This window comes from Bombina bombina, chromosome 4 (assembly GCF_027579735.1).
Source record: "Bombina bombina isolate aBomBom1 chromosome 4, aBomBom1.pri, whole genome shotgun sequence".
NCBI classification, from domain to species: domain Eukaryota; kingdom Metazoa; phylum Chordata; class Amphibia; order Anura; family Bombinatoridae; genus Bombina; species Bombina bombina.
Window position 1 is genome coordinate 115401191 of NC_069502.1, and position 13092 is coordinate 115414282.

General features: G+C 39.1%; 1 protein-coding gene across 2 annotated transcripts in view; it reads left to right on the forward strand.

Moving 5' to 3' along the window:
• The window catches only part of SLC25A27 (solute carrier family 25 member 27), an 82739-nt gene that overhangs the window by 28729 nt on the left and 40918 nt on the right, over positions 1 to 13092 (forward strand). The window contains exon 7 of one of the 2 annotated variants that reach the window (XM_053709603.1): positions 3659 to 3751. The exons of the other annotated variant lie outside the window; for it this stretch is intronic. Within the exon in view, the coding sequence (XP_053565578.1) occupies positions 3659 to 3751 (93 nt within the window). The remainder of the gene's footprint in view (positions 1 to 3658; positions 3752 to 13092) is intronic. 2 annotated transcript variants of the gene reach the window in all.

Here is a 13092-nt window from a genome sequence, read left to right on the forward strand (position 1 = left end):
ATATCCTTAGTTGAAAAAAAAGCAATGCACATGGTGAGCCAATCACACGATGCTTCTATGTGCAGCAACCAATCAGCAGCCAGTGAGCATATCTAGATATGCTTTTCATCAAAGAATATCAAGAGAATAAAACAAATTAGATAATATAAGTAAATTAGAAAGAGGTTTAAAATTGCATTCTCTTTCTAAATCATAAAAGAAAAAATGTGGGTGGCATGTCCCTTTAATTTCTAAGCCTTTGAGGGCTGCCTCTTATCACATGCTTTTTAAATCTCTTTTCAATACAAAGAGACAGAAAGTACACATGGGAAAGTACACATGGGCCATATAGATAACACTGTGTTCAGGCACAGGGGGTTATTTAAGATTTAGCACAAAACAATGCTAAATTTAAGACAATAGATAATAAACAGTCACAGTCATGTGATCAGGGGGCTGGAAGAAGGTTCCTAGATACAAGGCAATCCCAGAGGTAAAAAAGGATATTAATATAACTGTGTTGGTTATGCAAAACTGGGGAATGAGTAATAAAGGGATTATCTATCTTTTAAAGCAATAACAATTCTATGGTAGACTGTCCCTTTAAGCAGCAAATCAGTTTGTCTGTCCCGGGACCTGCAAGGGAGAATGCCTCATGCACACTTGTTATTTCCCTATTCAGTTTAAGGAAGTTTACTATGAAATCTCAGCGCTGCTGATGCTGATTGACTGCTGTTTATTTCTTCTTCTTTTTTTCTTTTTAACCTGATGCTGAGCAGTAACTGAAAGATAACTTTTTACAGAACACTTACTCTGGTGAGCTGAGGAAATTGTGAGGTAAAATATCTTCCTTTTTTACGTAGAGATGTTCAGGTGATATTTTCCTGTCAGCTTTTTACAGTTATGATGCATCACTTTCAAGTAAATTAGCATATAAAACAGAAGGAGAAGCAGTCTGCCAGGAGTAAACAACATCTTAGGGGCTTGTTCTATGGCCCGGTATTGTGTGGATGTGTTGCATGCTGTCTTTAGTGGATAGGGGCTTCTTTGGATCCACTACCCACCCATACACGTTCTTTGTTTTTTATGATGGAGTCAAAGGGGTTTTAAAGTGAAGGTTCATTTTGATGAATTAGTGCCCGGTTTTTAATAAACCTATTAAAAACAAGGGCACTTTAATTCATCAAAATTGACATTTCACTGTTTTCTTCAAAAACTTACCTTTTAATCCTGAATGCCGCTCCAGCGATTCCCCCTGCCGTCGGAAGCCTCTGCAGACGTCAGAAATGACGAAATTATAGGGAAGACTTCACACTGAACTTACTGAATGCTATAAGAAAAAGGGCGGAACCTGGAAATCTCAGAGAGATTCCTTCACAAAAAGCTCTCCACAAGATGATCTAAAATGATTCTCCAACACTGAGAGATTTCTCGCAGGATTCTAGAGAGGCAAATTAGGCTATACTTCTCTAAGGGGCAGTCTCTATGTGAAGGAGAGACGAGCCCAGTGCAGTATAGCACTGCACAATATGATATTTTTCTTAGATTTACATTTTGTGCTCTATATTTTATTACATTTAAGCTTTGCACTTTCTATTTTGTATTTTAATGCATTTAGATTTTGTATATAGCGGTGATTTTACAAATTCCGATTTATGCTTTGGAAGTTTTTGTTACTTGTACAAATTAGTATCATACTTTGTATATTTTTCTTTATCTTTTACAAATGATACTGCACTTTGTATTTTCTCTCATGTAAAATAAAACTGACCGCTTTAGAAAGTGGGAGGGACTGGGGAGTTCCTTGGGCTGAACAGCCGAGTCCACAGTGTATATCTGAAGCTCTCTCACAATTCTCATGAAATGCTGTAAGCATTTTACACAAGCTGATCTCACCGATTTATCTTGCCAGCTGTATGCATTTGAAGTTTGCTCAAAATTCACAATACACTTAATTAATTTGTATTTGCTGCAAACTACGACTTTATATCAGTCCCAGCTGCTCTTCTGTTAACTTTACTGTCCCCTGTGAAATTCTGTATCCCAGAGTGCCTCATTACTTTATATGAAAGGTATCTCTCATCTCTCTGGGACTTTCAGGTCCCGTCCTCTTTTCTTATAGAGTTCAGTATGTTCAGTCCCTGAGAAACCTACACTATAATTTCTCTCCAAACTAGAGAATCTTTGATCATCAGGCCCATAAAAAGTAATGAAGTTCTCTGGGAAACTGAAGCTTGTGATCACATTTCAAATAATGGTGTCCTTGTCCTCTGTGAATGGTGGCCCCTAGATGCACTTTGCTCTCTTTATTTTTCTAACATTGCTCCAATTGGCATACAATTTAAATGGTGAATGTATTTTTTTGATCTTTAACACTGCTTTTGTACTGACCCAATGGTTATGAATAATCTCCAGCTTCATTTGCTGTTATGACAAATGTGAGAGATACTTTGATTTTTGTACTTACATTCTTAGCCTTATGTTCTAAATGACAGCTCATTAAAGGGGCAGTATACTGTACAATTGTACCTTAATGTGTTTCTAATGACTTGTTATACCAGCTGCAATGTAAAATGTATGTGTTGTTCCTTTAGGTTTATTTTTGTGTTTGTGAAATAGCTGTTTTTGTGCCTTGAAACCACAACCCATCAAAATTGGTTGAGTTTGCAGGAAAATAAGATCTATAAAACAAAGCCCAATACTTGGATAGAACAATTGAAAATTAACATTTTTTTGCTTATCTGTTCTACCTCCTACTGGGAGTGTAATTTCTTCTGCTGGCTATGTTTACACAGCTTTTCATTAGTGTACACTTAAAGCACCAGTAAACACAGTAGATTTGCATAAACAACAAATGCAAGATAACAAGACAATGCAATAGCACTTAGTCTGAACTTCAAATGAGTATTAGATTTTTTTTCTGACAATTTTAAAAGTTATGTCTATTTCTACTCCCCCTGTACCTTGTGACATCCATCAGCCAATCACAAATGCATACACATACCATGTGACATCCACCAGCCATTCACAAATGCATACACGTTTATTCTTGCACATGCTCAGTAGGAGCTGGTGACTCAAAAAGTTTAAATATAAAAAGACTGTGCACATTTTGTTGAAGAAAGTAAATTGGAAAGTTGTTTAGAATTACTGCTCTATCTGAAACGTGAAAGTTTAATTTTGACTTGAGTGTCCCTTTAAGTATAGAAACAGTCAGTATAGGTAGGAATACCACAGGCAAAATTACATATTTCAAATGCAGATATAAAGGAGCTATTTGTAAACAATTTTATACACTCCAGCAGATAAAATGGATCATTGTTAAGAAATTAAAGGGGAGAAAAATTAGGGTGTATTGTGCCTTTAAGCCCCATAGTTTGAGATTTTATTTTTTGTCTGGCTCTTCTTTTGCGCATTTTATTTTGTTATCTTCACTTGGCTAAATGCTAAAATTAAGATAGAGAAGTGGGCCGAAGTTAGAAGGGTCTCCTGGTTGATGTGTGCTCACTCACAATATGAATAAAAGTAAATAGTATGTAAAAATATTTTTCCAAACTTGCTTTGTAACATTGGCCTGAGGCAGTTTTCTAGTGCTAGACAGATGGGATTTGCTGATGTCTATCAGATATATAATGTTAAAAGCTGTGATGTTTATTATTGTATTTTATTTTGTGCACAGTATATGCGCAGGGTTGGTGGCTGCTACTTTAGGAACTCCTGCTGATGTAGTCAAAACCAGGATAATGAATCAACCTAGGGATATGAATGGAAGGTAAGGAAGCTGCAGGTAACTTTTCTCTATAGATACCAAGTCAAACAAATAATGTTTCTGCCTTCGCAAACTTCAAATTCAAATAAGCCTAGGGAAATATCCATTTCACTGTATCAGTTATGTGCACAGCGACAAGGATACCCTTTCTGGGACCCTAATACATTTATAAATAATTCATATATTGCATCTTCTTCTATTTCTGAAACTACAGACTGTATTGAATGGTTGTACATGTATTTGTTCTATTTATACCAGTTGCAATGTATGACACCTTATTATTTATGGGAATTGCAAGGTTACTTTTCATGCTTCATAAAGGTTTTTAAGCACAGAGCTTATTTTATACATGCTCTAAAAATGTGGGCATGGCTAGATTGGGGGACCTTTCCATACACAATCTCTCCCATTCCTTGCAGAGTTCTTTTATCTGTTGCATCTCACAATGTGTAAAGTGTGTATGATTCTTCTCCATACCATCCCCATTCAGTTGGGGCCTGAGATTAGGGTAGTTTGATCTCCTACACTCCCTGGCTCATTACAGTTATTGGGGGTTGCTCTTCTTTCTTTCCGTACAGTAAGATTCAAGCTTTGCATAACTGTTTTAGATACCAGTCGGCTAAAAATCCATATGCTGGCCACTAGAGGGAGCTCCAGTGCAATTTTCTCATGTGCAAAAGTTATGCTCCGGATTCTTGTCCCTCATGCAGCAGTAATTTTCCTCACACCAACACACTCCTGTGCACAGCTACAGGGCCATATGCACCAGTCTGGACTAATACTAGTCTCCCTATACAGTGCATCATTGAAGCTGTAACATTCAGTGTTCCTCTCCAGCAATAAAATCACAGGAACTAATTAAGTGAATATCTCCCTGCTCATTGTAATGGTTTTATATTGTCATGAGAACAATTTGAGTGCAATGTTTTCTGCTATATTGCAGAGATTCTCACTTGCAACAAGTGCTGTGCTCTTTCTTCCGTATTATGTGTCCAATTTCTCTTGTTTTCCATCAAACTATCTGGAACCTGCCCAGCAGGGCCAAAATAAACCTGAACAGATAAAGCATTGGATATTTAAGTCTAAGCTAGCCCCTGAAACTCAGGTAAATGTTTAATTGTGGCGCCGTTTTCTATAGCTTGGTCTACCAGCAGTTCACTGATATGTCCTTTGTGGTTGTGTTATTGCTGAGGACTAATCACCACCTTTGTTGGGGGAATTTCTCACAATATCTTAATACTTCTTACAGGATATTAACTAACATATGATTCACCTGTACAACTAGGTATATCCTTCTCTTGTTTGCATCAGACACTCTGAGCTTTATATATACCATAGGGTGACCATGTAAAGTTGCATTATTATAGGCTCCTGGTGAGACCTGGCTAATCCTCCAAATATAGCAGGAACTACACAGCATCTGATGGAATATATGCTTGCAGCAAATACCTTATAACTCAAGGGTCAGATTGATGCCTGGATAGCTTTTTACATGACCTTGGAACCCTGATCTAGACCATCAAGGCTTTAGTCAGAGGCCATCTCAAGAGATCTCGACTCCCACCCCCTGGGCTACCCATGTAACGTGGTATTCAAGACCGCCAAGGATTGTCCTTCTTTTGAACAACTCACTTGCTTCATTATAACAACTGTATATGCTAGGTTAGCATTGCTAATACAACTAGTTTACTTGAATATTGTTATGGAATCCCTTGAACGTTGGGAGTCCAAGATATATCAGCTCCTATGTGAGAATTTTTTAAGTCTGGAGCAGAGATTTAACAAAGCCCTGAAAGGGATACTGAAACCACATTTTTTTGTTTGCTATTCAGATATAAATTAGTCGCTTAAAATTGCTTGCTCTATCTAAATCATAAAAGAAAACATTTGGGGTCAGTATCCCTTTAAAGGGACATTAAACTGCTGAGTATAACTACAGTAGTACGTTTACTTATCACCATGCTATTGCTTTTCTTCTTGTACCTGCCTCTGTCATTAAAACTGTTCTTGTTTTATTTTATTTATTACAGAAGCCAGTTGGTAAAGCTCTGCATCCTTATAATGGGTACTGCTATCTTGTAGCTCCCGTATTATGGCATCCTGAGACAAAAGCAGTGCACTTTCACAGATCAGTGATGCTGCTGGCTTTTTTATAGCTGTACCTTACACAAAAGCAGAAGAGTTACGTTTTTGCAGTTTTTTTTTTTACACAACTTAAAATTACATAACAAATTATAAAAAATACCCATCAATGATACAGAGAAATGCAGCCACTTCAAAAATGTACTGCTCCTGCTCTGTATTGTGCGTGCTAGACTGAAGCACATGATGTGGTTTGTCAAGAAGACAATGATATCACTGATCTGTGAATGAGCACTGCTTCTGTCCCTGGTACAAGAATACTTAAAGGCACACTGAACCCAAATTTGTTCTTTCATGATTCAGATAGAGCATGACATTTTAAGCAACTTTCTAATTTACTCCTATTATCAAATTTTCTTCATTCTCTTGGTATCTTTATTTGAAATGCAAGAATGTAAGTTTAGATTCCGGCCCATTTTTGGTGAATAACCTGGGTTGTTCTTGCTGATTGGTGGATAAATTCATCCACTAATAAAAAAGTTCTGTCCAGAGTTCTGAACCCCCCAAAAAAGCTTAGATGCATTCTTTTTCAAATAAAGATAGCAAGAGAACAAAGAAAAAGTGCTAATAGGAGTAAATTAGAAAGTTGCTTAAAATTCCATTCTCTATCTGAATCGTGAAAGGAAAACATTTGGGTTCAGTGTCCCTTTAAATTCCAAGATAGGTTTATAGAGAACTACTGTAGTTGTAAGCAGCAGTTTAATGTCCTTCATACTGCAAAGCCGAGAGTACCAAAACTCTCCAAGCAGAAGAGATAGCAATAAGAAACAAAACCTTCCAAGATAACAACTTAATATCTATGGAATGCGTTGGCTCAAACAAAGCCTGCTGCAAAACTTTAAGAACAAGGTTAAGGCTCCAAGGAGGAACAACAGGTTTAAACACAGGCCTGATCTGACCAGGGCCTGACAAAAAGATTAAAAGAATAGATAAGGCATAAATCCGACCTTTCAGAGAACTGACTGAAAACCCTTTCTCCAGACCTTCCTGGAGAAAGGATACAATTCTAGGAATCCTGACCCTACTCCAAGAGAAGCCCTTCGATTCACACCAATAAAGGTATTTACGCCATACCTTATGGTAAATTTTACGAGTAACAGGCTTGCAAGCCTGCAGCATGGTCTCTGATTGACTCAGAAAACCACACGCTTAGCCAGAACTAAGCATTCAATCTCCAAGCAGTCAGCTGCAGAGAAACAATATTTGGATGGAAGAATGGACCCCGAGTTAGAAGGTCCTTCCTCAGACCTTCCTTACTGACGCTCTCTCCTGTTTGATACAAGCAATGATTTGTGGAAGGAGCGCAAACGGAGGAAACAGATATGCTAGACCGAAATCCCCAAGGAACCGCCAGAGCATCTATCAGAGCAGCCTGCGGATCTCTTGACCTTGAACCGTACCTTGGAAGCTTGGCGTTTTGCTTGAGGGTTAACCTGGAGAACACCTCCGGGTGGAGAGCCCACTCCCCGGGATGAAATGTCTGTCTGCTCAGGAAATCCGCCTCCCAGTTGTCCACTCCTGGAATGTGGATGGCAGACAACAATCGTGAGCTTCCGCCCAATGAATAATCCATGCCACCTCCTTCATGGCTAAGGAACTCTGAGTTCATCTCTGGTGGTTGATGTAAGCCACTTAGGTTATGTTGTTCTATTGGAACCTGATAAACCGGGCTAAGGACAATTGAGGCCAAGCCATCAGAGCATTGTAGATCTCTCTCAACTCCAAGATGTTTATGGGGAGAGCAGACTACTTCCGAGTCCACAGTCCCTGCACCTTTAATGAGTCCCAGACTGCTCCCCAGCTTAGCAGGCTGGCATCTGTGGTCACGATCACCCAGGAAGGTCTCCAGAAGCATGTGCCCTCAGACAGATGCTCCTGAGAAAGCAACCACGAGAGAGAGTCTCTTGTTGACTGGTCTAGAGTTATCCTCTGAGACAGATCCGAATGTTCTCCGTGCTATTTTCTGAGCATGCATAACTGCAAAGCTCTCAAATGGAAAGGGAATGATGTCCATGGAAGCGACCATCAGAGCAATTACCTCCATACATTGAGCTACTGATGGCCGAACAGTAGACTGTAGAGAGAGGCAAGAGGAAAGAATCTTGGATTTTCTGATTTGTCAGAATTTTTCATAGATAGGGAATCTATTATGGTTCCTAAGTAAACCACTCTTGTAGCTGGAACAAGGGAACTCTTCTCCAGATTCACTTTCCATCCGTGGGAACGTAGAAAAGACAACAAGATCTCTGTATGAGAGTTTGCTTGTTGAAAAGATGGTGCCTGAACCAATATGTCTTCCAGGTAGGGTGCCACTGCAATTCCCCAAGACCTGATCACTGCCAAGAGAGCTCCCAGAACCTTTGAGAAAATTCCTGGGAGCTGTGGCAAGGCCAAACGGAAGAGCCACAAACTGAAAGTGTTTTTCTAGAAAGGCAAATCTCAGGAACTGGTGATGATCCCTGTGGAAGGGAACATGAAGATGCGCGTCCTTCAGGTCTATGGTCGTCATGAACTGACCCTCTTGGACCAAAGGAATAATGGAACGAATGGTTTCCATTTTGAAGGACAGTATTTTGAGAAACTTGTTGAGACACTTTAGATCTAAAATGGGTCAAAAGGTTCCCTCTTTTTTTGGGAACGACAAACAGTTGTAAATAGAATCCTAGACCCTGTTCCCTTACTGGAACTGGAATAATCACTCACAGGGAGGAAAGGTCCTGAACGCAGTTCAAGAATGCCTCTCTTTTTACCTGGTCTGCAGATAATCTTGAGAGGTGGAATCTGCCCCTGGGAGGGTAAGTTTTTAATTCTATTTTGTAACCCTGAGATACTATGTCCACAGCCCAGGATCTGGAACATCTAGTGTCAACGCTTGACAAAATAGGGAAAGTCTGCCCTTCACTAGATCCGATCCCGGATCGGGGGCCGACCCTTCATGCTGATTTAGACTCAGCTGAGGGTTTCTTTGATTGCTTCCCCTTATTCCAAGAATGATTGGGCTTCCAAGAAGACTTGGACTGTTCCTGCTTAGAAGAGGAAGACTTTTGACCTTTGAAGTTACAAAAGGAACAAAAATTACTTTGATGTCATTTAGGTCTGTTCTTCTTGTCTTGTGTTAGAAAAGACCCTTTTCCACCTGGAATATCAGAAATTATTTCTACCAGACCAGGCCCAAACAAGGTCTTACCCTTGTAAGGAAGATCCAGAAGCTTGGACTTGGAGGTAACAGCTGACCAAGATTTTAGCCACAAAGCCCTGTGGGCTAAAACAGTGAAGCCAGACATCTTGACTCCCAGTCTAATAACTTGCATGTTAGCATCAGAAATAAAGGAATTGGCTAGTTTGAGAGCGTTAATCCTATCTTGGATCTCCTCCAACGAAGACTCTACTAAAATTGATTCAGATAAGGCATCGCATCAATAAGATGCCACACTTGCTACTGTGCAATACAAACTGAAGGTTGCCAATGAAGATCTTAATGAACATACATCTTTTTCAAATAAGCCTCCAGCTTTTTGTCCATGGGATCCGTAAAGGAGCATCTATCCTCCTATAGGGATCGTAGTTCTCTTAGCCCCTTCTACTTGCAACATGAAACATCTTTTTAAAGACGGAAAAGGAAACACTTCCACAGAGGAAGGAACATCAAAGTATTTTTTAAGTTTACTAGACTTCTTAGGGTTGACGACGACAGAGTCGTCCAAAGTAGCCAATACCTACTTTAACAGTAAACGAAGGTGTTCAAGCTTAAAGGGGCAGTCTAGTCAAAATTAAACTTTCATGATTCAGATAGGGCATGTAATTTTAAACAACTTTCCAATTTACTTCTATTATCTAATTTGCTCAGTTCTTTAGATATCCTTTGTTGAAGAAATAGCAATGCACATGTGCGAGCCAATCACACAAGGCCTCTATGTGCAGCAACCAATCAGCAGCTACTGAGCATATCTAGACATGCTTTTCAGCAAGTGATATCAAGAGAATGAAGCAAATGAGATAATGGAAGTAAGTTAGAAAGTTGTTTAAAATGACATGCTCTTTCTAAATCGCAAAAGAAATAAATTTGGGTTTCATGTCCCTTTAAATCTGAAGTTTACATCTTCAGTATCAGATGAAGGAATTATACTGTCCGAATCTGAGATTTCACCCTCAGAGGCTACCGACGTATCCTCCTCATAAGACTTATGAGGGAGGGCAACCTGCGTAGCAGTAGATGGGACAGAAACCTTACGATCTGAATGTCTAATAATGCCGCAGGTACCTCAGAAGATACCTGTGAAAAATCTGCAGGCAAATAAACTCCTCCTGAAGGCTGAGAGGAATTGCAAGGCACTGTATGTGATGTCATAGAGGCTTGGGACGTGGGAGGAGAAAGCTGTGGCATTGCCTGAACAGCATCATCCCGAGAGACATTAGGCTCAGAAACAAAAAGTTTATCTTTACATTTCAAAGTCCTTTTTAAACATGAGGAACAAAATTGCATGGGTAAAACAATTTGGGCCTCAAGACACAAACATTTGTCCATAGGAACAGACTCCTGCTCCATGACTTTAATGGATTCCGAGAAATAATGGAATGACAAGAGGATTTTAAAATAAAATAAATATTTCAAAATTCAAATTAGACACTGTCACTTTAAATGTATTACATTTTTACACTGTCACTTTAAATTTATACAGAAAGGAATAGCGCTAAAAAATGTATCCCTCAAATAGGACCTCTGCACCTCAGCAGACTGAGGTGCACTACCTGCCCCACTGGAAGAATAAAACTGACAGCCGCTTTCAAAGTTCTTTCCTTCTCACAGAAAAGACGTCATGCAGCCAGCACCGATACAGATCTCATAGCGGAAGAGAAGCTGGTCATGTGACCGGCTAAACAGAAACTGTGCAGTGAAGAAAAATCGCACGTTTCTAAAGCCGAGTCAGACTGGAGCCGCAAACTGACAAATACAAACTGCAGTTTGAAACAAATTTACCGGTCATTCTGACTAATTGTTTGGAAAAAAATAGTAAAAAACACAGACTCTTTGATTTCCTAAACTGTAGCTGATACTAAATCCCCATTAAGCTTGACTAAATAAATAGAGCCACAACATTTTTTAGATTAGCTCCTTCCATGCCATAGAGGAAAATGAACCCCTAAATCTCCAATTCACATACATTAGTACCTGCACACTGCCAGAATAAATCCTTCATTAAGGATTTAATGTCCCAGATAACTAATGCAGAGGAAAACTCTTAAGTGCAAGTCCCCAGTACCTAGAAGACAAAAGCACTTACCTGCAATCTAGCTGTTCGACAGGGAGACAGCTCACAATGCGTCAAAGGACACATACTCCTTACAGAGACCTGTAGAAAAAAGAAATAACAGAGTAACCAACTCTGGCTTTCTATAACAAGGGCAGCAATATGTTAGGAAACAAACGGCTAGATTTAGAGTTCTGCGTTAGCCGTCAAAAGCAGCGTAAGGGGTCCTAACGCTGCTTTTTACCGCCTGCTGGTATTTAGAGTCAGCCAAGAAAGGGTCTAACGCTCACTTCCTCACCGCGACTCCAGGCTACCGCAGATCCCCTTACGCCAATTGCGTATCCTATCTTTTCAATGGGATCTGCCTAACGCCGGTATTTGGAGTCTTGGAAGAAGTGAGCGGTAGACCCTCTACCGACAAGACTCCTACCGCCAAAAAAAGTCAGTAGTTAAGAGCTTTATGGGCTAACGCGTGAATATAAAGCTCTTAACTACTGTGCTATAAAGTACTCTAACACCCATAAACTACCTATGTACCCCTAAACCGAGGCCCCCCACATCGCCGCCACTCTAATAAATTTTTTTAACCCCTAATCTGCCTCCGGACACACCGCCGCCACCTACATTATAGCTATGAACCCCTAATCTGCTGCCCCTAACATCGCCGACCCGTATATTATATTTATTAAACCCTAATCTGCCCCCCCAACGTCGCCGCTACCTAACTACAATTATTAACCCCTAATCTGCCGACCGGACCTCGCCACCACTATAATAAATGTATTAACCCCTAAACTGCCGCACTCCCGCCTCGCAAACACTAGAATAAATAGTATTAACCCCTAATCTGCCCTCCCTAACATCGCCGCCACCTACCTACAATTATTAACTCCCGCCCGCACCGTCGCCGCTACTACAATAAAATTATTAACCCCTAAACCTAACTCTAACACCCCCCTAACATAAATATAATTTAAATTAAACTAAATAATATTCCTAAAATTAAATAAAATAATCCTATTTAAAACTAAATACCTAGAAAATAAACCCTAATATAGCTACAAATGACATTGTAGCTATTTTAGGATTTATATTTATTTTACAGGCAACTTTGTATTTATTTTAACTAGGTACAATAGCTATTAAATAGTTAATAACTATTTAATAGCTACCTAGTTAAAATAAGTACAACATTACCTGTAAAATAAATCCTAACCTAAATTACAAATACACCTAACACTACACTATCATTAAATTAATTAAATAAATTACCTACAATAAGCTATCTTAAAATACAATAAAATAAACTATTCTATAATACAAAAAAACAAACACTAAATTACAAAAAATAAAAAAGAATTACAAGAAGTTTAAACTAATTACACCTAATCTAAGCCCCCTAATAAAATAAAAAATCCCCCCAAAATAAAAAAATGCCCTACCCTATTCTAAACTACCAAAGTAATCAGCTATTTTACCAGCCCTTAAAAGGGCTTTTTGAGGGGCATTGCCCCAAAGTAATCAGCTCTTTTACCTGAAAATAAAAATACAATCCTCCCCCCAACATTACAACCCACCACCCACATACCCCTACTATAGCTATATTAGGGTTTATTTTCTAGGTAAGTATTTAGTTTTAAATAGGATTATTTAATTTAATTTTAGGAATATTATTTTGTTTAATTTAAATTATATTTATGTTAGGGGGGTGTTAGGGTTAGAGTTAGGTTTAGGGGTTAATAATTTTATTATAGTAGCGGCGACGGTGTGGGCGGGAGATTAGGGGTTAATAATTGTAGGTAGGTGGCGGCGATGTTAGGGAGGGCAGATTAGGGGTTAATACTATTTATTCTAGTGTTTGCGAGGCGGGAGTGCGGCGGTTTAGGGGTTAATACATTTATTATAGTGGCAGCGAGGTCCGGTCGGCAGATTAGGGGTTAATAAGTGTAGGTA